This window comes from Homalodisca vitripennis, chromosome 3 (genome assembly GCF_021130785.1).
Source record: "Homalodisca vitripennis isolate AUS2020 chromosome 3, UT_GWSS_2.1, whole genome shotgun sequence".
NCBI lineage: Eukaryota > Metazoa > Arthropoda > Insecta > Hemiptera > Cicadellidae > Homalodisca > Homalodisca vitripennis.
This window is the reverse complement of record NC_060209.1, coordinates 95,783,930-95,810,908: the sequence shown is the minus strand read 5'-3', so window position 1 is coordinate 95,810,908 and position 26,979 is coordinate 95,783,930. Positions and strand designations below refer to the sequence as shown.

The following is a 26,979-nucleotide window of genomic DNA, read 5'->3' as shown; positions in this document are numbered from 1 at the left end:
ACACACGAACAGTTTCATTTTTATATATATAGATATGGGAGTTATAAAGTCATAATGGTTTATTGTTGTACTCACTCTATTGGGTGAGCTAAGGAGATGGGTAATTAAGGAAGAATTCATGATGAGAGGAGTTGGAGCACCATGGGAAGTAGTACAAATTTAAAGAGAGCCTTGAGTCTGGAAAGTTTGAGAAACACTGGATTACAAGGAGGGGGCACTCCACATCCCCTTAATTCGCTCCTGGAATCTTGCCAAAATGAAAAACAATTAAGAGTAAACTTATTGACTAAAATACATATCATAAAATGTTACCTAATTGGCACAAAAAAATATCTTAAACAAAAAGTGATATAAAAATATTTAAATTGCTTAACACATTCACTTCAAACTGGCACATATATGTGCTGGGCTGGAGATATCTATATAGACCACTGTCCAAAACAGAACTGTAATTATGGACCACTACGCATTGTCATGACTTTTCTCACAGACCAAAAGTAAAACTTGTTCAAAACATGTTTATTTTGGTCAAAAGTGATGATTTTTTTACAAAAAATTAAATATATCAATGAATTTGAATGTTTTAGTGGGTTTTTAGAGTGACAAAAATATGTGCCTCTCGGTCTATAGCATTATAAAAAAAAACATAACTCCATAGTTGGTTCCATAATTATTGCTATTGACCAACTGGCACATTTTTGTGTCACATACAAATTCTACCCATATTTCGAATGTTCAGGGGTATACTGAAATAAAACTTCACACAACTGAATTGAACTGTATTTTATTTACATATTACTTAGTCTTGAACATTAAAAAAAGTTGTAAATGAAGTTACTGACAAAATATAACAACACCTTATAAACACAAATTCTGTCCTTCTTTAGCACTTCTTTATTTAGCGTTCATGCTAATCTCTGAAGCAATCTGGAATGCATAATCCATAACTTTTGTCTTTTCTGTCCTTGCACACACTGCCAACATGGAAGGTCGTTTTCCTCTCTGTTTTCGTCATTCTGAAATGCTTGTGTCAAAGTCTTTTTTCAAGTTTTCAGAAAGATGCTGTTCAGTTGAGGGTTACTTTTTAAGTCGTTTCACAGCAATTGCTCAAGAAATTGGCTGCACTTGGAGGTAACTCTATTATTGTGTCTCTGAAGAGCAAATATGTCAGTTTACTCTCATCAGGGCAAAGCTTCTGGTACAGGTACATGCTATTTAACAAACAAACATCCATAAGATGGAAGAGTAATTTAATATACCATCATAAGGCTTTTCTGGTCATTAAGTAATAGCTGACCATCTGGTCACTTCTGTCAATTCCACTCATAGATTTGTTGAAGGCTACTACCATGCTAGGTTTCAAAGTAACACCTCGCTTCTTATTGGCGACCAATAAGAATGTTCCATTTCTGGACCATTTATAGCTGAAATTGCAAAACATTCCTCTTGTCTCTCCATTTCATGACCGTCACATCTCCTTCTTGTCGGCTGATACTCTGATGTTTCTTCAGCTTCTTGTCAACAACTTCTTTGGGATTAACCTCTCTCTTTGCTTGAAGTGTCCCACACATGTTAGTGTCTTTATCCATTAAGCTCTCAGCCAGAGTGATGTCCCTTGTTCAGGTACTTCTCCATAAGTGTCATGACCACCTCATACGTGTGGCCTCTTTCTTGATCTATAACGGCGGCCCCTGATCAATAAAGGTAAGATTGACCAAAAGTGTTGACTAGAGGGAAAATACAAGTTTTCCATAAACATACAAAGGCCTAAGAACTCTGTATTAACAGCTGTCCTTTTGTTCAAATTTGAGTGCCATGGCAAAGAGGTTCCCACTATATCACCTCATTTGCTCACCCAAAAACAAATTTTGTTTAAGAGGACATCATATAAGAGCTGTCTAAATTTGTCAATAAGGTTTTTAATTGCAATGTGAATTTCTTGTTGGACAAGAAAGTTGTGAATTTTAGAAGGATTGCTAGTATTTTTCCAAAAACCTTGTACAGTATTGATATTATGATGGTTACTGTTTACTACAAAGCCGATAATAAAGTCTGGATAGATCACATCTTTTATTGGTTCATTGAGCTTCAAATTAATTAAGTTCCACTTTATACGTACAATAGCAGCAAAGATTTTACTAAATGCTACTAAGTTACTTTAATGGTTTAATTAAAGAATATTCATATAAAATATAAGAACATTTTAATATATATAAGTCTCTACAAAGTACATCCATATCATATACATTGGTGAGATCATGTAAATGTACAGCATTGACGTATTGAAACACGATCTTCTTTCTGATGTCTGAGTTGCTCAACTGTATCCAGAAGAGGTCTCCCTCGGGTCTCAGGCAGCAGCAGGACAAGACCAGCTGACATGAGTCCGCCGATGCCACATAAGGTACTGGGCACGTACCAACCAAACTTGTTCTGACAACAATGTATAACATAATTATGTCAAAGTAAACTAACAGGTACTATTTGCTGCACATTTCATGGTTTTACTTTAAAACCTTGGTTTGGTTATCTTCGGAAACTAACAATCTGTTCATCAGGGAGGATCAGTCAGTGTAACTATATATAAGTAAAAGTTTTCTTCCTAAAATATGCTTTATTCTATGTATGTACTCGTATATAGATATGTTTAAATCCATAGATGATAATGATATTCAACAAAAACATGTGTGGACTGTAGAATTTAGGTATGAAATATATTGGGTATGGAATTTTGGGGGGATAAAGTTCCCCCAACCCCAAAAAGTTAAAGAAGTGATCTGACATTTCTGACAGATTTTGGTGTGAAAATTAAAGTTAAAAATGAAATAACATCTTTACACTGGTCCATTAAATAATTATCATAGCATTGGGAAAATAGCAAAAAAAAAAATGTTTATACAAACTGAGTACACTCACATGATGTGACAAAGTAACACATGTGATAAAGCTACTTTGTTGGATTGGTTGGAAAGACTTTCGTTATGTTCTATAGGGTCCTTTGATATAGAATTGTATCAGTTTAATTTTATCAATGAAGTTAACAGAGACTTTTTTGTAGGATTATTACTACAAACAGCTTATTACTTAAGAACCGGCTGTATTGGCAACCATTTTAATTGTAGTCTCTATGTCATCTAGACGATAAAATTCATGTATAGTGCCAGCAAAGCAAAGATTGCATATTATGCAATATTTGAATCACACATGTATTACAGACTCGGAGAATGGGGCAACTCATCAGCAACGAACTTGCAGCATATCCTCATGGACCGGAAAAAGCTGTAAGAACACTGTTACACCACATATTATTTCATGGCTTTATTTTGTGGTTAGGAATAATATTTATAATTTTGTTTAAATATATATTCAATACCCATCATAACACTTTGTAGTTTCTTAGATACTTTTTTGTTGGTTATTTAGAAATATTTTAAACCTTTTGTTGTACTTTTAAATTAAAATCTTACAAAGTGTACACCTTACAAGAAATAGCATCAAGCTTCTTGATACCTACTAATTATATATTTAAAATGAGACATCTCCTACAATTATACATAGAAATAAACTGTAATAGTGTATGAAGGTTAAGATTATTTGTATGGGGCTAAAATCAAGATGGCTCTTAAGGTGGAAGGATTCTTCAAGTTCCAGACGTGTCCTGCACAAGATCCTTACATGCCCAAGTGAACAAATCATAAACAAATAAAGCTGAAGCCTATAACTTCTCATTGATATAGTACTGAAGGGATTATGAAAGGAAAAGTAAAAGGAGTCAGAATAATTTTTATAATTGAGTCACAGTTCCAACAACCTATAACAAATTTGTTCGACTCTTCATTTTATTAATCAGATCATTAACTACCCTAAGAGGATGCCTGCCTGTATTACAGGTATCTGATGCTGAGGAGGTCAATGAAGAATGATAACGTTATTAATTTCCCATTAGTGCTAACTTTCAACATAGTCTGCATCTAATGGTAGTAGAGGAAAACTTTAATACACATTGAATACAGGAACCTTTATTATATCAGTGGGGAGTTGAATATTAAGAAATATAATTTTGTACAAACTTCAGAAGTGCTGAGATAGGTCTTCTGTGACTGTTCTAAGTACGATCTTCATGTTGTGGCCACTGACAGTACTCTACAAGAGATCAATCTAAGTAAAAATATAGATTGACGTGGGTGTTGCAGAAGATTCATTTGGTCTGCCTACATTTAGTATAATGTTATAAATGTCTTTCCAAATGAGAAAAATTCATTGCTTAATGCAACATCATGATTTATTTTGTAGGAGAGCACCGCTTTCTGGATTCCTCTTAAGGAAGACAATGTACCTCTAGATTAGAAATTCTCCAACACATGTAGAGGAGTGTCTAGGAGGTTAAAAAAATCAGGCAATCCTAGTGATGTGAAGATTTGTGAAGAGAGAATTTACAGAAAGAATTTAGAAGGTTTGACAATTGGAAATTCTGCCAATGCAAAAGAAAATGCAATTTATGTCCAATTTATAAAAAGCAGATAAAACAAATAACGTATGCCTTTCTTATTCAACGCAAGCACACACATTCACACAAAGGCATAATTCATACAAAATTGTATACTGATTTTTCTGATGGTTAAAAAAAATATTATATCAGTAAGATATGGATGAAAAGAAGCTCTTTTAAAGTAAATGCGAACTAACCAAGTTATCCACAATGTAAGGTGCACTGATGGACCCAAGTTGTGAAATGGCCAGTGAACTTCCCACAGCAGTGTTTCTGACAGTAGTTGGAAACAGTTCAGCAGTATACACTGTAATTACTCCAAACACAGCAACATCTGCAAACCTCCCTGCCATTGCTGCTGCTAGAATCATTGTTTTGTTGCCTGGAATACAAATTAATACACATATGGTTGTGTCAGTTGGAAATACATCACCATAGTAATTAATACCTGCAAAGTTTGCTCAAAATGACTCATATTTTACACATTATATATATTTATTTGTGCTTCTCATACGCATTACTTTAAATTTCTCATAAATATTACATAGTGAAGTGTTCATATGTGATAAGTTAATATTAATAAAAATGGTAATAAAATAAGGGTAATAAATGGCAACCTTAAGTATATTCCCTTTTAATGACTCCTGGTAGTAAATAATATTGGTCCCAAAGTATATAAGGCTTTTGCTTAAAAAATGTAATAAGATCTTGTCTGCTTCTAATCTTCACATTTTGCAATTTCTATAACCAGGGAAGCCAGCCAAGTCTCGAAAATAATATTTTAGATCAGTGTCCCAGCTACATTCTGGGAATTATATTAATTACAGGTGACTTGACATTTTATTACTTGACAAATTATATTAATTTGAGGTTATATGACAGGAAAAATGTTAATGAATGACTCAAAAATGAACTTCATTAAATGGGTCTGTAACAGAGTGTAAGATGAAAGGATGTGTGGATGTATGAATGGATATGTGCAATTTTTATGTTTAAATAAATTATTCCACATAGGTATTAATCAATACAATTATTGGAAGCTGAAATGGATTAGTGCTATGCTTATGGAGGTCATACATTTACTCCCATCATGGATAAGTGTGATACATTTCTGGAGAAATAACAGAAAGTGTTTTTGTAAGGAAGCTTTTCATTTGTTTAAGGCGTTGGACTTTGTAGCAGGAAATTTATTTTCCATAATACTGTGTACGAGTACTTAATATATGAGAAATTTACAACAACTTATACTTGACTATCATCTAAATTTCCGATTCACACTCACTCAAAACCTTGACACAATTGAATGCTTGAAATATTTTGGTATTGTTGTGGCGGACTTCTTCAGTCAACACATGTTAGATTGAACCTACCAATAATTCATATTTGTGTGGATATGATGTCTTGAGGACTGCATACAAAAGTATGATATGTACTTTAAACAGACAGACCACACAAGTTAAGAGACAAAGGAGAGAGACTGACACAGACCTTCTATTAATTAACATAAAAGAGACTGCACATACAAAATATATCAAGGATATTAAACATAGTAGACCTTACAAGGCAGTTCTGTTGATACAAATCCAAACGAGAAGGGATTGCCTGAGACAAACCTAGTTAACCTACTATAGATAAATCGCTCACAAAAAACCTGTGTAGAAGCAAATATCTGAGCAGTTACGTGTAGGAGGGGTACTCTCCAGTGGTGGGGAGTGGGACAAGCATCTTCTAGTCTCTGTTTTATCAGCTTTGTGGGTCTCGCTCACGCCGTTATGTTTACACTGCAGCTATTTACATGTTCTATAAGTATATTGTATTTTTGTTTGTAGGCCTATACAAGGGTAAAATATTAATAGACGTATGCAGTGATCTTGCATTTTGGTGTGAGGTTAGCCGCTAAGTGGCAGTGGCCAGGTCAGGGGATAGAACAAGTGGGCGAGTGCCGAGTAGTGGTGGGAATACTGAGATAGTACGGCATTACAGCGGCAAAGGGGTATTTACCCCACCCTGTGTGAACTAAAATCGTCCAGTGTCTTTTTGTAAGCAATTGACCTATAGTTAACCCGAGATTTGTACATGGAAAATGTTCAATGGATTTTAAACACAATAGACCACACAAGTTAAGGGAAAAATGAGAGGGACTGACAGAGACCCACTGTTAATAAGATTGTGATGGCAGTATAATCAAACTCATCTCTTAATGAAGAGCTAGTCAGAGTTAGGCATCACCCCCCAATACCTAGTCTCTCTCAGTGATGTTTTACTAATTTAAAATCACTACTTATAATATACAAACTTATATACTCGTAAATGTAAACGATAATAAGAAACAATATTATTAGATTTGCTCTAAAGTGTGTAAAGTTGGCAGATCTTCCTATCACCACCAAATACTGTCAAAATCATTGTTTAGTTGCCTGGAATACAAATTACTTATTTTGCTCATCATACTGTTACTAAAATACACAATTTTATCAAACCAATATTACATAATGATGAATCCTGAAAGTAATGACCATTTCTACTCTAAACTACAGTTTAGTTTGGATTGAAGCACAAACTACTGTTTAGTTTGGATTGAAGCACAAACTACGTTTAGTTTGGATTGAAGCACAAACTACGTTTAGTTTGGATTGAAGCACAAACTACGTTTAGTTTGGATTGAAGCACAAACTACGTTTAGTTTGGATTGAAGCACAAACTACGTTTAGTTTGGAATTGATTGCTAAATATCAAAATATTTATACTTATTGAAGAAATTAATTCAACTAAACTACTCATTTTAAAACCAGAATATAATACATTTAAACATAATTTAAGTAACAAGTAATTGATGCTTTGAGTGATAACTATCTGATAACTGACAAGAGTAATGAGTAGAATTACTTACTAAGTGGTATTGCAATAATGACAACAAGAGCAAGTCCACATGCAAAATACAAAACAGTGGAGGTACACTTCCTTCCGAGCCATATGAACAAGAGTAGTGGTAAACAATAACCAGGAATTTCAATTAATCCAGACACAAACGTAAATAAGTGTTGGTTAATATTAAAATTGGGCGCATTCAAAGCTGGAAACATTAAAAACTTTATCAAATATTTAACTAATCAAGGTAATAAAAAAATTTATATTCTTAAAAAATATATACTTCATTTAAAAACTTTAGTGCCACAGTAAATGGTATAGTATAGATTTATAAAGTATACTTCACAATATTAACAACTTTAGACAAAAACTGGCCTACTTTTAACAATATTTAAGTATTATATATTTCATTGATCTGTTTTTACTTTTAATAGTAACGCATTGAAAACTTCAGTGCCCTAATGCTACTGGATTCTTTTTAAAAGTTGTTATTGAAGATGGATCATTTTAAAGGATAATAGTTTCAGACATTTGCCATCGTTATACAAGATTTGCTAATTGCCATGACTTGTATATTATAAAAAATTACTTGACTTTGTAATCTTATATGTATTTACATTGTGACATTCTATTTCAAATCTATTAAATCTATTTCAAGTCAGTTGTTTGTACTCGTCAGCCATACTTGAGAGTTCATTTTTCTATGTAACTTACTGATATTTTTCTGAAGGAGCTTAAAAGGCCTAAAAATGTAGTAAGACTATATAGAACACCATTAATCATGAAGAAGAAAATAACAAAATAAATCAGCATGTAAAAAAAATTGCTGAAAAATGTATAGCCTTTAAAACAGTCATAGCTCATTTGTAAAAGTTTACATAATTCAATATTATGGAAATATAACTCAAAAAAGTAAAACGGTATTAGCCAAAACCTTGAAAAGAAATAGTTTGAATTGTGTATGTACTCTTTACTTAAGTAATGTTAAAGAGGTACAAACAAACAAATCAACTTTTTTGATATCACATTTAGTACTCATGATTCTTTCAAAGTGATAAAATACTTGATAGAACAGATAAGGAAGGTACTTGCACAATTAATTATTAAATTCTTCCTTTGCTAGTGCCCGTACAATATCAATTTGGTGTAGTATAATACTTAGATTCCAGAAGAATAAGTGGAATATTGTATAACAAGGTATAAGAGTAGATGTTACTGAACCAGAGATTTGATACCATATTATGTTAATGGGCATACAGCAATGTGTTGAGATCCCTTAAATGTTTAGTAACCTTACAAATAAATGGCAAGATAGTTCCCTCAAGACTCAAATCTGGAATATCTCCTTTTAGATGTTATTTAAGAACATAATTTACTAACAGTTTTGTAATTTCAATAGCACATCATTATTTGTGTGCAAATGATTCTAGGCCTAAGTGCCTGGAGAAAACCAGAAAAAACAGAATTAATATCTTTTATCTGAATTTATTGATCAGCTTGCAACATTTTTTTAACTAATAAGTTTTGAAATTTAAGACAAAAACTTATTTATAAATTTTAAAACTAGAAATATGAGACTAAAATTAACTGTTACAGTATGGAGCTCAATAACAAAATACAATAAGAATAAATTAAATGAAATAAACACTTGAAATTTGTGCTAAATAAGATAAATCCAAGTATAATCTAAATACAGACAGAAAAATACCTCTTATGTGTAATGCGGAAATAATAAAACAAATTTAATACATTCACTTTCATGAAGCTTATGGTACGTAGGTATAATGCCATAAAATGGAAAAAAGATAACAGATCTAATAATTCAGAAAAAATATATGAGATCCTAACCGAAAATGAATATAATCTGTAAAAACACTACTTTATAGAGTGTTATAGACTAGAGTGTTTAATAAAGGAAAGACTAAATGACTCTTGTTTCAGTAATGTTTATACTTAAATTTTAAGAATGTATCTGTGCAAGCTTACCCAAGACATAATAGATAAGAGCAACAATAAACCAGCAGAAGTAAGCAACTGCAATTCTTTTGCATTGCTCTGCTGACGAGAAGAGCATCAGGAGCTTCTGAGATCCTTCAATTATCCGACTGAACATTGACTGATGGGTTCTTTCTGGTGCACTTTCCTGCCAAGTACAAACAAACTTGTTATGGTTTGGAAATGCTACTCTATGTTTATACATTGCTCTGTTCACAAAATCATCAGGAGCTTCTGAGATCCTTCAATTACCCAACCGATGGGTTCTTTCTGGTGCATTTTCCTGCCAAGTGTAAACAAACATGTTAGGATTTGTGTATGCTACTCTATTGACGTGAAGAGCATCAGGAGCTTCTAAGATCCTTCAATTACCCAACTGATGGGTTCTTCCTAGTTCACTTTCCTGCCAAATAAAAATATACTTGTTAGGGTTTGTTTATGTTGCTTTATGTTTATACATTGCTCTATTGACGAGAAGAGCATCAGGAGGTTTTGAGATCCTTCAATTATCCAACTGAACATTGACTGGTGGGCAAAATTCCTCTTTTGGTATCTCCGGCTATATGCTTATATGTTTGTTTCCACTGGATATCTCAAGAACGAATTAGTCAATGGGTTTGAAATATCATTTCTACATAGGCAATTTCATGTTTGATGATGAGCATCTGGTTGAGCCTTTACATAACCAAACTATCCACAGGATTCCTTGAGAATTAGTTAATCTGTAAACATGATTTCCATAAAAAAAGTTGTGTGTAGAAAACTTGGTTGTTCCTCCGTGCATAGAGATCATGTTTAAAACAACGTAGGGGGCTCAACTCTGCACCTGAAGAGACAATGAGAATACCTCTTCACCCAAATTACACTAAATTTAGTAGTTTAGGTATCTCTAATGTCAAAACGATGTACAGAGTTCCTTTTTGGAGCTTCTTCCTCACTGACTTTTTAAAAATCTCTTCTGATGAACATGACTCCAGGTTCCAAGACTCAAGTCTATAACAGCGTCAAATTCCAGATGCTGCACTAAGGAAGGTGACCTAGAGCTAAACTCAACATTCAAAATGAATTTACCTTTTCACCATAGCTACGTAATGTGAACATGTAATCAATATATCCAGTAAGAGACATACCTGCTCAGCACTATGAACAAGGTCCGGAATGGAGGGTCTGATTCCTTTAATTATTTTCCACGCTTCCTCATGACGGTTTTGAGTAATCAACCACTTTGGAGACTCTGGTATGACCCTACAATAACGTGTTTATTTTATTAGCATTAAGTTTGCTAATGATATTATAGTCGCTATTGATAGAATAACGCACATATCCTACTAAAACATTTGCAAGAAAACTGTTTAAAAATAAAAATTTTAAAATGTTTCTAGTGAATGACACAAATTAAAATATTTGTCAAATAATATCCAAATCAGTATTATTAAAGTATAAAGGTGGAATGAATACTGTGTTGTATATTAACAAATAAGTATATATTTAATAACACAATTGAACAATATATTACGTTACAGCAAACATCTACTTTCTTTGTTTAAAATGTGTTATAGACTATGAATGATTTAAAAGTATAACAGGATTTTCGATTGAGTATGATGGGAAGGTAGATATTACCACTAAGAAAGGGTGGTCTCACAAGACCTTATTTTGATTAAACGAGCACAAATCAATATGGCGATGAGCTCTGTGAACAGCGTCATATACTACTGATGTGTACTTTCTTAACCAATTATGTTGTATTTGACACCTGAAGAGGTTTCAATTGTTAAGACAGTGTTTTATTCTTGTAACATAAAACTGTACAGTATGAAAGTCAAACTTTATTCCATCGGTGAGGGGCATTATCATGCTCTCAGTTCAAAGTTACATTTCAAAATTGCTGCTGTTAGACAATACGCCATCTTCGTGATCGCTCTTGCTCTGATAACAGTCCCTTGTCTATACTTTCTTTCCAAACACCTCATTAAAAAGCATTTATCTATAGATAACAGAACTAGTATATTGCACACAGACTGTTCAAATTCATACAACATATGATTTGGTAAAATATATGTTGGTCAACCAGGCAATGATATTAGTCCAGGAGCCAGGAGCCAATTTGTATTGTATATACACACACAAACTTGGTGCTTCTTGAAATCAGTAGATGGAAGAAAACAGGATTTTCTGGACATTTGTCATTGTTTAGCGATATAAAAAAATCAATAACACTGCGTTTCAAGATCTGCAATATGATCTCTACAGTCTATGAAACTCCATGTGGGCTGTTCCCTGATATGATGGAAAATAAGGGGATTTGCATTAAAAGTGGATATTTCTGAGTACAGTTGTAATGTTTTATCTGCAATAGTTCAAAAATTTAGAATACTCATATAAAGCTTTCCCCATACTGTACAACTTGACTTGGTTGTCGGTTTTGGTAGTAATTATTTTTGCAGTAATCAATAACCATAATTATGATTAATTTACAACAATTCATTAATTATAATTACACTTATGTTTTATTACTGAAATTGGTAACTGCATATAATACTAAGGAATAGTCCCCTCAGTAACGTTGCTTGTTTATTACTTGTGAATTAACTCACACATAAGTATGTTAGAACGTGCCCTCGTAGTAGGTTATAGATCTTAAACGAGTAAGTTGATTAGAATATTGAAAAAAATAACAGAACTTTAAATTGCGTTAAGTCTAAATTTGCAACCAAATGTGGCATGTCCATAAGGAATTTTAAAGTTGGCCAAATTTAGAAATTCTAAATTTATATTATATCTCATTAAATACTAGGTGGAATACCCCATTTTCTTGTAAATGTAGTTCTTTTTGATATACTAATGGTATCACAGATAAAATAAACACCCTATATCATATTTTCATAATCATGTATAATATTATAAATAATCTGTTTATTGTTTTGAAATATATGAAGCTTCCAGGTTGTTGATGAACATGAAACAGACACACGGCAGTTTAGCAATATTACCAGCAGTGCACTAAGAGAAGTATAGCTGGCAGAGATATGGCCAGTTGGAGGTGACGCCATTCGGGGAAGGCCAAGGAGATGATCGGCAGCGCCAGGTAACCGATAGGATACGACAGGTTGTAAATGCACCCGAGGTTGGCTCTACGTTCTTTACTCACGATCTCTGCCACTAAAACAATATATATATATATATATATATATAATGGCGGAGAATAACTCAATAGAACTGCATAAAAATAATAATAGTATAAAAACATTAAGAACCAAATGTATGGGAACTACCTGAGGGTTTTTATTGTGGCGTTACGGGAGGTGTCTCGTTTTAAACATATAATTAGTAGGTAACCAAAACGAGTTTTGGCTTTATGAAAATTGTATACTTCTTCAGTATTTGAACGATGATGTAGCCCTAACTTTTTAAAAATATAAAATAAAAATATTAAAAAATGTAAAACAAAGTTCGGATGTGTTTCACTATATATTTCAAATGAGGCATCTACGATTAAACTATGACAACAACTAAGGTCGTAAAAGTGGATTAGGTTTAACATTGTTCTTATGAGGCTACAATCAACATGGCCGACAATCAGTAGGACAACTGGCTTTGAGTGTCAGCCATATTGTTACTTAATGAAACTACTCCAAACTGTGTATGAACTATTATACTTAAGTGGATCTAAAAGTACCTGATCATATATTGCACCTTTGAAAACGTTTAGTAAAATTTATATTTTTAAAGAAGATTTTACATAAATCTACCTATTGCAATCTCCCATTTTAGTTTTTTTAAATTTTCTCCGATTGTGACTCCCAGAACCCAAAAATCCGAATATTATAAACAACTTTTATTCTTTCACTTTTATTAATATATTAATATAAGGTTTCAAGATGGTAGTCATTCAAACTTTGGAAAATGAATGGCTTACTATAAACTATTATACATTACATCGCAAAAAATAGTGTCAGAATTCTCAGGTCAGAGTTTGTATACATATTTTGTGAGATTTCCACGAAAGCGGGCCTACAAAGTTGTTTACAACATTGTGGGAATAATTTTGAATGCAATAAGTATCGTATTTATTAATAGATTCAGACTAGACTTAGTACAGAGACAGTATTTACACATATCTTGGTCGAGTTTGTTTACAAAAAGTATCAAGATTTCAAACTTATTTGGGCAAAATATTTATCTTTAGTATTTAATAACATAAATCAAAATTGACACGTTTCTTAAAATTGTCAAGCAATTTTGAACAATGTTTATTCATGCTTATTTTTCGACAACTCTGAAGGTGTCGAGATGGTGGCCATTTGAAGTTATAGAAGTAAAATACAGTTTAACTGTTAAGGTGAATATGTTTGAATATTATTTCGAATTAATTACAACTAAATGAAGTCTATATTATTACAAGGAACTTTATTTGCTATAGTAATTTTTGTCCTGTAAGATTTCATGATTATGCAGTTTCTAAATGTTGTTAAATTTTACGTGCTATCGTTGAGAGTTATTGTCCCAGCAGTGCTTTGCAAATTAAACGTCTAAACTAATAATGCATATTTTAATTAACATTTAGAAATGACAGCAATATGTGAAATTTACCTTTTTTCCGAAGCACGCTTTTTAAATTCCTGTAAAACCGAACATCGTAACTAAAAGGGTTAAAATATTATGCATTATACATTAAATACATTTAAAAAAATATCCAAAAATAAATGCTAATCCAAACAAATGAGAAATGTCTTTCAAGTCTTGGTATCAAGTTTCCATATCATTTTTACTCGGGCGCTATCATTTTCCAGTTCTCACTGCATCAAAACAGTGCTATACCTTTAAACTATTGGTATTCTTTAGTCTCACAGTGGATACCTATCTTCAGTTACCTGTTTACACTCAGTGTTAATCCAAAAGTTTAAAAAATATATAAATAATAACAGTGTTACAGAGTTTAAAACGATTTAACAATATTTTAAAGCTTTCTTAAAGGCAAAGAACTGTTGTACAACACTGTTATTCACAGATCTACCTATGAATTTGCATTAAAGGAAATCACAGAGTTTGTATCTTGTATGTGTTTACATGTAAGAGTACTTACTAATCGTAAACCCTGTCTCGTACACCCCACATCCAGCAAGTCCAGTGAGAAATCTCATCAAGATGAAGAATGTGAAGTTGGGCGAGATGGCTGTGAGAGGCCCAAACAGCATGTACATCACACAGGACAGCACAAAACTAATCTTCCGGCCGTACCTACGTCACCGATCTGATCAAGAATTTATGATATATGATAATATTTTACTTTCGATAAAATTGTACAGTAATCTACTGTTTACTATGCAAACACACTTCTTATAAACAAAACTGTTGTAATTTTAGAAAAATTGCCATTATAATTTTGTAATTAAAATTTACGTAATGTTTTTACTACATTGATGTATTCGTATTTTACTGGGTCGTGCAAAACCCCAGGACATTTGAATTTGAAACGACTAACCTAGTGATGGAGAAGGAATTCATCGTCATTTCCACTTATGTTACGCCACGTGCGTTAGAGCCACAATTTATTAAACGCTTGGCGTTAGGCGACAGCGATTTGAACGCGACTGGAAAGCGTTAAATTAGTTTTGTATAATTATTAATTGGAAGTTACAGTTCTACTATTTCATAATGGAATGCTACATTTACTTATCTTTAGAGTCAGGTGTAGTGAAAAAACTTTAAATGCTATCCGTAAGAACAATCTTAAAAACTGTTAAGCCCATATTTGTGTCAGCGTTATGGAATATGTCCCATTTCAAAGATATGATCAATATGCATCCAAAAGCTTTTTAGTTTTGTTGGTAAAGTGTATAAGTTTCGCGCATTCACACGGTAAAGTACAAAACAGAAATTGTATTCTGATAATTAATAAGATATCGAAAAATAAAAAAAATTGTTTGTATGCATATCAAGCATGTCTTTGAAAATTTAGACATCTCCGATAACTACGAATAGGAGAGTAAGTGTTGTTTACAATCAAGATGGCCGGCTGTACAGCCGGGTCTTGAGATTTACTGCCAGTCGTTCCTTTGCTGGTAATCAGGGCCGTGCTAAGCTTTGGAGGGTCCCGGAAATATTTTGGCCGGTCCCCGTCAGGTGCCACCACCGCGTCCTCGTCACACCGCTTAGCCCCCCCCCCCACCGTTATTATTGACAAAATCTTATTATTTGTTAATTAAGTAGGATTCAATAAGAGTTGCCAAAAGTATGTACGGAAACAATCTTGTTATTCAGACCACTTTAAGTGTTTTAATTAATTTAATTAACTCTAAACATTTACAATAATTAGTCTATTAATTTGCCTATTGAAACTATTGTTATATATTAATGATTATAAAATAAATCTTTAAAAGACGTGCTTTTTAATTTTTATTTTTATTCTAAATTGAAGATAATTCGTCTTTTGTATTGACATTCCAGTTATGATCCATCGGGTCAGACCGGAAGCAACTGTTGAGGCATTTGTTTGATCGTATAACTATTATCCGCTAGAAAGCACGATAGACTATAAATAAACACGATCGAGATTTTTAAATTAAGAGTAAGATTATTATTTTAAAGGAAATAGACGCAGTTACCAAGAAATTTTAATGAACGGTATTACAAATTTAGCCTTTAATAGCGTTAGAGTTATTAGATTGAGCTGTCTCGTCCGTCATCACTGTCCGTTCAAATAAACATGCAACGGGGCCCGACCCGGTCCCCTTGAGAACCCGGCCTACAATTGCGCGAAGAAATCGGTCTGTGTACAGGCCTGATTGTAATTTAGTATTCTTGTTAGTAACTCCATTTTTCACGGAACATAATACATTCATTAAACGATGAAGCACTCAAGGAAAAATAGAAATAAGCTAAACCCCGTCTTTCCGTAACGAATTCATTGAAGTATGATATACTAGCCTTTGATAAGAAGTATACCCACTATTTATTAGAAGAACGACAAATCTTATACTTTTTTAAAGTAAGTTCTCATAACAATAGTGAGTATCCAATCTGGTTCAACGGAACATTTTTTAGATATCCTGTAGGTGGTATTTTTAGCCAATTAATGCTATCATATTTAAATCACTCACCTTTATGTTTCTTTTCTTTTGATGTAAGGTCATTCCAGTTTTCTATCACTTTACCACACACTTCAGTCCACAGTTTTTCTTTTATATTTCGGTCACTGTACTCTTTTAATTGTTTATTATAAAGAGCCGGTCTCTTTTCTACTTCACTAATTAGCAAATCAGTATCAATGACTGATAATACTAATTTACTAGTAGAGGTTTCACTGTCAGACATATTTATTTAGTTAACAAACAGCCACCGCTCGACAGTACTCAGTCAAAAATGCGACTAAATAATCGCCAGTGGATGCATGTCGATGCCTGTCCGTGTGACTCATTTTATTTCCCGCGACAGTCGCGCGTCGCGGTCAAAATAGGTCCAGTTGCGTTTTTTAAATCGCAGTCGCATTTCTGTCGCATGTGGATGCGCCTGCATTTAAAACAATAGGTTCTATTTTTGCGACTAAACAATCGCGCGACAACAAATCGCAAGTGGAGGCCGGGCCTAATGCACGAGTGTATAGAGCCAGAAAAGTGTAAAGACGTCCGACGACTCAGTCGCGGCGACCAACCCGCATAACGTGACCCAGTTGCAGGAACCAGTCAGTCTACTACTTAGTGACGACGCAGTGGAATGTTAATAACGCATTCTCGTTCTTGAACAGTTTCTGGAAACACGAATTTCTCAATTCCAATGAATCTATTCTGCATGCATGTTCTCTAAACCTATCTCTGATCAGAAATCAAGAAAACTTTCAGATTATAATGTTCTAAATTGTAGAATAAATTGTGAATGTTACATTTCCAATCGTCCCCGTATAACACAAACTTCACAAAACAATGAGATGTGAAAGCACCAGTTCTAATCGATCCACTCAGAGAAACGCTGTTGTACTTCACAATGAGAGTGAGAGTAACATTTGAACATCAAAGCGACCGTTCACAGCTTCATAACACTGACGAGTGCTACCTGTATGCTTATAATCTGTGACTAAACAACCACAGGTGCTGGGCATTACTATCCAAATGTACACCTTTAGTTACAATGTGAAAGCGCGGAACAGTACAGTGTGTTATAGTGTAACATAAAATTGTTGGTCGTTATGATTTAGTAAAAAATGCGTGTTAGTGTTATACTCAGTTGATTTTTAGTTTCTGATGACCATTATGCTTACTGTATTTCCGTTTGGACATGTGCAGGTACTATACTATACAGTAACTAAATGCATGTTTTGACAGGGTTGTGTAACATTCCAAACAGTTACGCGATGGGCCTCTTAGAGATCGTCAAGTTTAAGTTTTTTGCGGAATGACCAAAATGGGGATTATTGATATGTATTTTTGTTATACTATCGAGGTTTTGATGACCGATTATATGCATTTGAACAGTGTCATAAACAAACAAAACTGGTGGACATTGAGCAGAGTAAAAACTAAGACTCTGACAAGCCCCTAAGCAGAGGTTGAGTGTTGAATTTGTGAAATATCAATTATTTGGATCATTAGTTTCGATAATAGTTTGCTATCGTTTAGTAGGTAGAGTTTTATTTTTAATTTAGGGCTTTGTATTCACGTGGTTCTTAGAACACCATCATAGTAATGGCTCTTTTATTTATGATAATAATAATATGTCAACGAAATTAATTTCCTTACTTCATTTTAATGTACTTATTAGTTATTCTTATGTATTTATACTCAATTAAATATTAATTTAAATGACTGTCATGTTATAGAAGTTGATCTAAAATAAATTTCATTATTATCTCATTAATTAAATAATTATAGTAATGTTTTACCGACCAAAAATAAAAAAAACCTCAACATAGAAGACTGTAAACAAGTATATTGTTGTAAACTGCCACTAAACTGTTTCCTGCTCCATATTCCTTGTAATTTTAACCATCGATATAAAAATTATTGTTTATATATCGATTATTTTAATCGTCAGACCAGGGTCGAGACGTTACAATTTACACACTGACCAAAAACTCTTTATTTCTCCTTAATTGACTGAACACCCAAAGTCTAATATTTTATTAGGCAAGAAAAACCACAGACAGAGATTTTCCCCTTTAAAACCCATTTCTTAATAAAACGTTGACGTTAAAAATTAAAAATTTTTAAAACAAAAAAAAAAGAAAGTACTACAAAAAATTAACTTTTATTTAAACATTAATTTTTACTCCAAATAATGTCATTAATTTTAATAAACATGAGGGAATTGTGATTTAACTTTCTTCACTTTCAAGTATTGTAATTACTTCCAGAATAAAATCAAAGGAGTTCATCACTTTCTCATAAATTTCTGGTAAACTAGTTGTAGTTAATAACAACCCAGTTCCAATGTAATTTTTATTTTTATGATGAGGATTTTTAAAACATAAATAAAAAAAATCATTGGGTGTTGTTTGTTATTAATGACTACATGTTTTCCGGACACTTTACTTCACGCTTTGGCAGCACCCTGAGGACTTTTATGCTATTTGAAATGATAAGATTGGTTGGGCCCACTTCCTACACTTTAAAAGTGATTCTTTCAATTCTTTCAATTATGTATTCATAATGCAATAGCTCTACTTAACTGTAGTATTTACAATTACCTAATGAGATATTAAAAAAAAACACACACACACACAGATTACTCTTAAAGTACATTGGTCGTTGTTACAAAACCATGTTTACACTCAGACAGGAAAGTAAACGTGATACATATTAAAGCATACCAACAACATAAATGTACATACCTGTCAGCAATCAATCCAAAGAGGAATCCGCCAAAGAATTTGCCGATTGCAATCGATCCTTGAACATTGCTTTTCTGTATTTCATTCCCGCAAACCAAATCCCACTGAAAATTAAAATTAGAAACATTTATAACTTTTCATATTTTTGTTGAAAAATAATAAATTTTATGTTTCTGCTGTAAGTTACCTCGCTGACTGTGGAGGAGTGAGGTACTTTCTCCTGGTAGGAGAAGCTAGTGCAAGTCACCTCTGCAGGTGTTGGATTGGAATCGACAAACTTCAGTGCCTCCTCGTATCCTAGACCAGCTAGCTGCGTATAGTTCCAGCCGATCATGAAGCAGCTCGAGCCTTCTGTACCTCTATTACAGAAATACAGGTAAACCGTCCTTGAAATAACCTCTTATAACAACGAAAACAACAAGTACAGTACACTTATCTTTAGATTTATTCTGCCGTCAAAGAAATTATATAAACTTTATGAATTGGGAGCTCCGTCTTTAATTAAGGATGCGATTGTTGTAACAAAAATCACATACCGTGGACTACTGACGGTTCTGATCTGGTCAGCGGTCCAGCCGGCCTCCTGCAACTCCGGCACTTGGCACCAGTGGGGAGGAACGAAAGCGTAGAAATTGGACACTAAGATATGCCAAGCATTCAAGGTGCCAGGACTGCTACACAGCAGGAACAGGACGCAGATCCAGAGAGTGCGCTCGTTCACTTTTTCCAGAGCAAAGTCAATCCTGTCCATAGTAGACTCTCCATCCACCATGTCGTGCTCATCCACTCCACTGAACAGTGAGTTTTATAATACAACAAACATGTAGCACAGAATTCAAAAATAGTCTTTTAAGAATAAACAATCACAATCATACTGGACTTCCTTACACTATATTAAAAAAACGCACAGGTTTCAGTATTATGTCATTATCTTTCAGTATAATACTAAGTAATATTGGTAAAGATGTAATTGTCATGGACTTCCTTACACTATATTAAAAAAACGCACAGGTTTCAGTATTATGTCATTATCTTTCAGTATAATACTAAGTAATATTGGTAAAGATGTAATTGTCAATAAGTAATTGGTAGCATAGATGGCTAATACAGTATACAGACTATCCACATGTTTAGACGAAATATGCAATGAATATTATCGTACGTAAAAATAAAAATATATCTTTGCGTGTAATTTTACAAAGAGATACAAATAAAATTAATAAATTAAAGATCATGACACGGAGGACCACGATGTAACGTTCGGAGGGACAAAGATAATACGTTTCGGAGGCAAAAATGTTACGTGGAAAGAGAGCTACAAATGAAATAAAAATAATATGGAGACATCTGTAGATGGAAGGACGGGTGAGACATGGAGTATAAAGGGTGCATTTGAGGATAGATAGACTCACCGATGTTTATTTTGTTTCTTGCCTTGCTTAATCCGAGGGAAGGGAACTTCCAGCTCGGACAGGGCCTCCAGGGCAGCAGTGAGATCCGCGGAAGAACAAGACACTTTCACTGAGAATCTTCACTGGTATCGGGGTAGGAACAAGTGTAGAGAGGAGCCATCAAGTAAGCTACTGCAACCGGACCATGTCACCTCCGACGGGAGCAATGAGACAATATGCAAAGAATATGAGAAAAGAGGGCATAGAGACCCAAGACTACTTTGCCCGAGAGAAAACAAAGTGCGAGACTTTTGAGTGATCACGGCCGGACCACACCTCCAGAACGGTTACAACTGGATGTTCGGGTGTCTAAGGGACGCTCCTGGACGGTAGACAGACAGATGGGAACACGCGATGTATCCACCAATGAGAGACGGCGGTTAAATCTGACGATAGGTACAATGGTCACTTGGATAAGCTCACCCGTATTGATTTTGGCATGGGAATGCCCTAACATATTTTAAAGATAACAAGAAGTCATATTGAATATTAAAAACTTAGAAGTTAAATATCACAAATTTTCAATTTTGGGATGTTTTTTGGCCAATTGGTTCAAATGGGATTTCTTTGTATTTTCACACACAAATAATTATTAATCCATGGCTCGAGTTGTTTTTATATACTTCATGTTGTTTGCACGACATTTCACCTAGCTTCAAAAAACCAAATTTTGAACAATTACATTACATTATAAGTTTTATCTAATAATTGAGACCAAAAAATCAAAATCTTATCTTAAAATTCTTATTTTAAATACGCGGCTTAAAGGTGACTTCCGAGCCAATGGCTGGAAAGGCGAGCTGAATACAGGTACAGTATCGCTCTGCGATCACCTAACCCGGAAACAGCCACGCTTGACGTTGCTTGACTCGGTTATCGCGATAACCGCCGTACCCGAACAAGTACGGCTCTATAATAGGAAAGGCCAATGTAAAATAGAAACACTGCTTGTACTTTATTTTCAATAATAATAATAACAAATCTGTAAATCTGTTTGACAGGTCACAAGAACTACTGGCGCTCCCTCCTCACTGCGCAGAAATATTTTGCCGCCACGGGTCCACAGGAACTCCATCCCCTTTTCTCGCCTGATCATTATTGCTTCAGCAAGCAACCTCCTCCTTGTCGGTGTCAGCGCCTCATTGATGTAAACGGGTTTGTCCCCGACCAGGTTCATGTGTCTTGTTGACATGGTTCTCTCTTTAGGATATTCAAATTTCGTTGAATCAGGTGAATAATTTACCACACCCTGAGTTCGGCAGCAGAAGTGGTTGATCTAGGATCATGCCGTGTTTTTTGTGAGCAGGTTGTTGTGGCAGGAGCGTTACATAAAGCTGCGTTGCAATGCTCTCAGAGTAGGGCCTGCATATTTGTAAGCCAGTCGTTCTCGTGTTGGAGGGTGATCTGATGGGCTCTCAGAGGAAAATGTGTACAAGAACACTTCTGGGAGCGCTAAGAGGACATTAGAAGTGTCCTCGTCGCAAAAGAGCTATAAATATTGAAAATTAAACAAAACGTTATTAGTGTTTGTAGACCTTTAACTATGATATTAGTTAAAATACCCTTTGATGGCCACGGGCCGATATACTGGAATTATATTTCCGATACGGCCGTCAGTCGAGAACACGGCATCGTAAAATCAGTTCCAAAACGGCATCGTTCTGATATATCGGCACTTTTCATTTGATTACATTATTCACTTACTGCTTTATTTTAATGTATAATATAATATCAAAAGAAACGTACATTGATATCCTTTCAAATTATTATAGTTATTTACATTGTTTTACCTTTTGGTTCAGTAGAAAAGCACAATGTGGAATGCAGTTACGTATCAAACAAATTCATCTTTTGATACCACTAATAAATTATCACACATTTTTCTATGTTAATTGTTATTTTTGCGAGGCCATTCGAAATCAAAGATTTTATCATCAGGCAACTTCACGAATAAATAAATATTGAAATGAGTTCAAATAATAAATACGTTTTTGGACAAATTTTCAAAATACTTCATTTTTGATGGTATTAAAGTGATTTTTTTGTATAATGTATAAAAATGTGTATACCTTCTTACAATTATAATGGTTTCCTTAAAATATTGTCACCCTAATTTTAATAATTAAGTAAAAAATTAAGGAACAAAATTTAAAAGTTACTAATGTATTGAAATAAAACATTAATTTTATTCACAAAAACTGTTTTTATGCTTACCATATAATTCTAGGTAAAACTAAATAAGGGTTATGAAGATACTTCTATTTACATATGAATTACACCAGTTTTTGTAAGAGAGCTATTTTCAGCCTGGCCTTTTTCGCAAATAATTGGATTTAATAGCTGGGGGTGTTTAGAAGTAAAACTGAATTTCTGGCCTGGCCTTCAAAGGGTTAAAACAAATTGTTGTTTTGCTATTTAGCATGCCATTGCCATAAATAAAGAAATATGTTGATTATAATGAATCTTATAAATGCAACCAATAAAATCAATACCAAATATATTGCTTGTATTGAGCCAAGAAGTACTGATTCTAACATCTAAATTATGAGACGTGCTAAAATATCGTCTAAGCCTGTAAAATAGGCTAGAGCCTGTACATATTTATATAATCGTCATGACTTTTCCATGACCTGATTTTGGAGTGATTCTGAGAAATAAAAATAGTAGTGCGATAATAATAATGAATGCAGCAAAATTGCCTTTGCTTGTAAAAGTAAAACCTTTACGTAATCATCACTCTAGCTGTAAATGCCTGTTATAGTGATCTGTATTCTGTAAAGGTGGTCAAATATGAAGACAATGGAACATTCAGGTTTGGGCTATCTCAGAGGGTAATAGCATTAATTTAGCTTGGGTAGCCTAAAGGCGCAGCTATTGTGTGGGGTTAACTTGTATTCCATTATGAAGTCAATATTATGTGTAATAACCAATTTATTTTCTCTTTGATTTAATATTATTAATTATTATTTAAGCTTGGTTTCATTACATCCGCAGAAGATCCGGTTTTTCATGTAATCGATAGAGGACTTCCCCCTAAGAAATATCAATCGTCAGCAACCGTAGTTTTGGTGGGTATCGAAAAGGACTCAAATAATACACTTTTTAGCTTTATTATACTTCTCAGACTTCAATCGTAAGGCACGTAGACATAGTTGAACTAGCATCATCCAATTAGATAAGACCAACTACGGAATTTCAGCGGAAATTCTGTTTTCAGTCTCTATTTTGTTGGTTAAATACTGGTATACTTGTTGTTTAGGCTACTAATATTTGATTATAAGTTTAAAATGTTAATTTGTAATTATTTATTCCTTTTCATATCTCCCAGTTCGATCCCTACCATAAATAGCACGACTGACGATACATTTATTCCTTGATGAAAATTCCTCTCTTTACCTCACGAAAAACTAAGTTGTGTATTTCTAAAACGAAAAATTAAACTAGCTCGTGACTCCTGGATTAATGAAGGTTTTATCTATCAATGACTTTAAACAAACAGAAGGGGAGGAATCTGTACAGTCTGAAATGACAAAGCAAAAGGCTTACAAAGAATAAAAGCAATTTCTCACTACGCACATATACTGGAGTTGATGAAGCTCTTACCGGGAGTCATGTTTTGTATCCGTAGAAAGGCCGCCTGTCTCGCTTTGAGCCATGGGTCTAATCAGAGTCAAAGAACGAAGTTTAAAGAGGTTTCGTACACCAGTTCATATCACATTCACCACTTGTTTCTCAGCTTAAAATATTACAGTTGGTATTTATTTTGATATGAATACCTTACTTATATTGTAATGCAAGAATGTTACATATCGAAGTCGTTAATAAGGTTAAGTTCAATCAGAAGTAACATTGAAATAAAATAACATTCTGAAACATAATCTGTCAACCACAGCTGATTTTGAATGTATATTAATAACATGGAAGTGATATTATATTTTATGGATTCGATTTCATCATCGTCGTTAAGTCCACAAACTACCAAATGGGAGGGAATAAAATAAATAAATCTTACAATTAATCGCATCTGTTTCTGAATTTGTACAATAATATATTTATATTGGAATGTTGAATTTAACTCCAGTTCACCTTCCTCTTAGTCAAGCCTCTGGAATCTGACGCTGTCACAGACTTGACTCCTGGAATATGGAGCCATATTCGTCCGAAGAGATAAAATGCCGGTGAAGAAGAAGCTCAAAACGAACTATTTACATCGTATAAACCTATAATATAACATAGTGTAATCTATGAAGAGGTATTCTTATTGTCTCATCAGGTGTTGTCATAAGTGCACTATGATGTTTTAGATACGACATTTCAACGCGGTGAAGCAACAGAGTTTTTTCTACACTTAACTTAGCTATGGTAAGAAGAGTTGATTCAATGTGAATGTTGAGTTAAGCTCCATTTCAATCCGGTGAACAACCGCTTGGCGAATGTGATAGTGAATAAGAACACCCAAAATCTAACGTTCATATTTTGGTGTGATTCTATAGTCAGCCTACTAACATTTTGTTGAATCGTTTCTTATTGGGATTAACATCCTAATAATGTAGATACATAAATAATTATAATAATGGATTTAAACCAAATATTTATTCAGCTGACATAATAAAAGGAATTCACTACAGATTTGTAATATTCAAGTTTATGAAAATCAAAGTGTAAATACTGCAACTAGGTTAACAAATAAATGTTCATTCCTTTTTTTAGCAGGTAGCCCTCTAATATAATCAGATTAGTTTGTACAAAAACATTACTTACGAGTATTTTATCAAGGTTACGGTAACTTTTGTACAAAAGTGCAGATGAGCAAAGCTATCGTACATCTCGAATACAACAAATACAACAAAGACTCGTTTTGAAACTTAGGGGTTCCAGTTTTTCGGTGTCCTAAAACCACTAAGAGAATGTTCCACAATTTCCGCACTACTACTACAGGTTCTTTAATAACTTTGAATCTATTGACAAAATCAAACTTGACATAGTCCTTTTACGCAACAAATATTAAATGCAAATAGTTTCTTAGTCCACTCATTGCCAAGTGGAAAACATTTTCCGTAAACATTCTAGTAACAATAGATGTTAACCAATTGAAAAAAAAAAACAAAACCAAGATAAAGGTATACTGCAATTTGAGCCAAAAGGATGATCTGGAGAGCCGCAAGAATTTTCCACATAGCCATCCTGTACGTCTTAAAGTTATATGTTTTATTCCAACTTTTGATACAGCAAAAACACTTTAAATGGACATTCTGATGAAACTATGAAGGCATAGCCCCTCTCGTATGGACGTCTAAGGAATCAGTAAAATTTAGTTATTGAGTTGTTTACACTTTATTATTCCAAAGATGCTGAGCTGTGATCTAAATTGTTTTCACGAAAGATTGAGCCAGGTTTTATATACAGCGAGCTACCAAAGTGAGTCTTTCACCAGGGGACAAATTTAACCCTTAAAACTTTATAATAAGCGATCTGAAATTGAGATATCTGTTATCACAGTTTGGTGAATCTCAAACTGATAGGCTCCAACGATACATTCGAAATTTGATAATATTTTAACTCGTAATTACATAAAAAACACAACTCAAGTTGTGAAATCTAAGAATGAATTATAAAAGTTATCCTAACATGTAAATATCCTAATAAAATAGGAACGTACCAAAAGTAATAACGATATAACACACAACACTTTTCTTGTAGGAATAATAAAGGATATGTCACTAAACTTCATTTCAACGCTACGAAAAACGATACCGATATTCGCGGTAGTTCTTCTAGAGATCCATGTGAAGATAGTGAGAACATATTCCCTTTTCAGTAGGTTTCTCTTCACCTCCACGGCAGGTTCTCTCGGGTTTTAGCAGAGAGGCTAACAATAGGCCTACTTAAGAATCTGAAGTTATATTATAATGTCAGTAACAATAGTTAAATAAATATCAATACTGTTAATTAAAGCTTTGTAAACAGCAATGTTTAGAGACCTCCTTGAAATAAATTCCTTTCTATTGGGACTTACAATATAAATCGTCAAAATATTGTTTAAATTGCTTATACGAGTACTTAACCTTTTAAGAATGCCTATCGTTCCAATCAAAAACACAAGCACAAAATATCTAGTACTAGTTACAGACAAGACAAGACGATTATAAAAGTACAACGTTCGTTTACGTTCACAAGCGCATCAGTACCGCTATCATAGCAGTAAACCTTGACCATTCGTTTGGACGGTAGGCTGATCCAGACAGTTTGGTCGGCGGTGCGGTGCGGTGCGGCGTCTGATATTTTATTTATACAGAATGTGATGACAGATATAATCTTATTTATAATACAGTTGAACAATAATACTTTTA

General features: G+C 33.7%; 1 protein-coding gene across 1 annotated transcript; it reads right to left on the bottom strand.

The window, feature by feature from the left end:
- Positions 1–2,186: 2,186 nt before the first annotated feature.
- LOC124357197 (organic cation transporter protein-like) lies at positions 2,187–24,491 on the bottom strand. Its single transcript, XM_046808735.1, has 11 exons — positions 24,233–24,491; positions 19,715–19,969; positions 19,366–19,537; positions 19,179–19,282; positions 14,439–14,593; positions 12,346–12,514; positions 10,483–10,597; positions 9,344–9,500; positions 7,380–7,562; positions 4,687–4,871; positions 2,187–2,433 (listed from the first exon to the last, which is right to left on the bottom strand). The coding sequence occupies exons 1-11, from the start codon at positions 24,283–24,285 to the stop codon at positions 2,257–2,259; spliced, it is 1,725 nt and encodes a 574-aa protein (XP_046664691.1). The 5' UTR covers positions 24,286–24,491; the 3' UTR covers positions 2,187–2,256.
- Between the last annotated feature and the right edge of the window lie 2,488 nt (positions 24,492–26,979).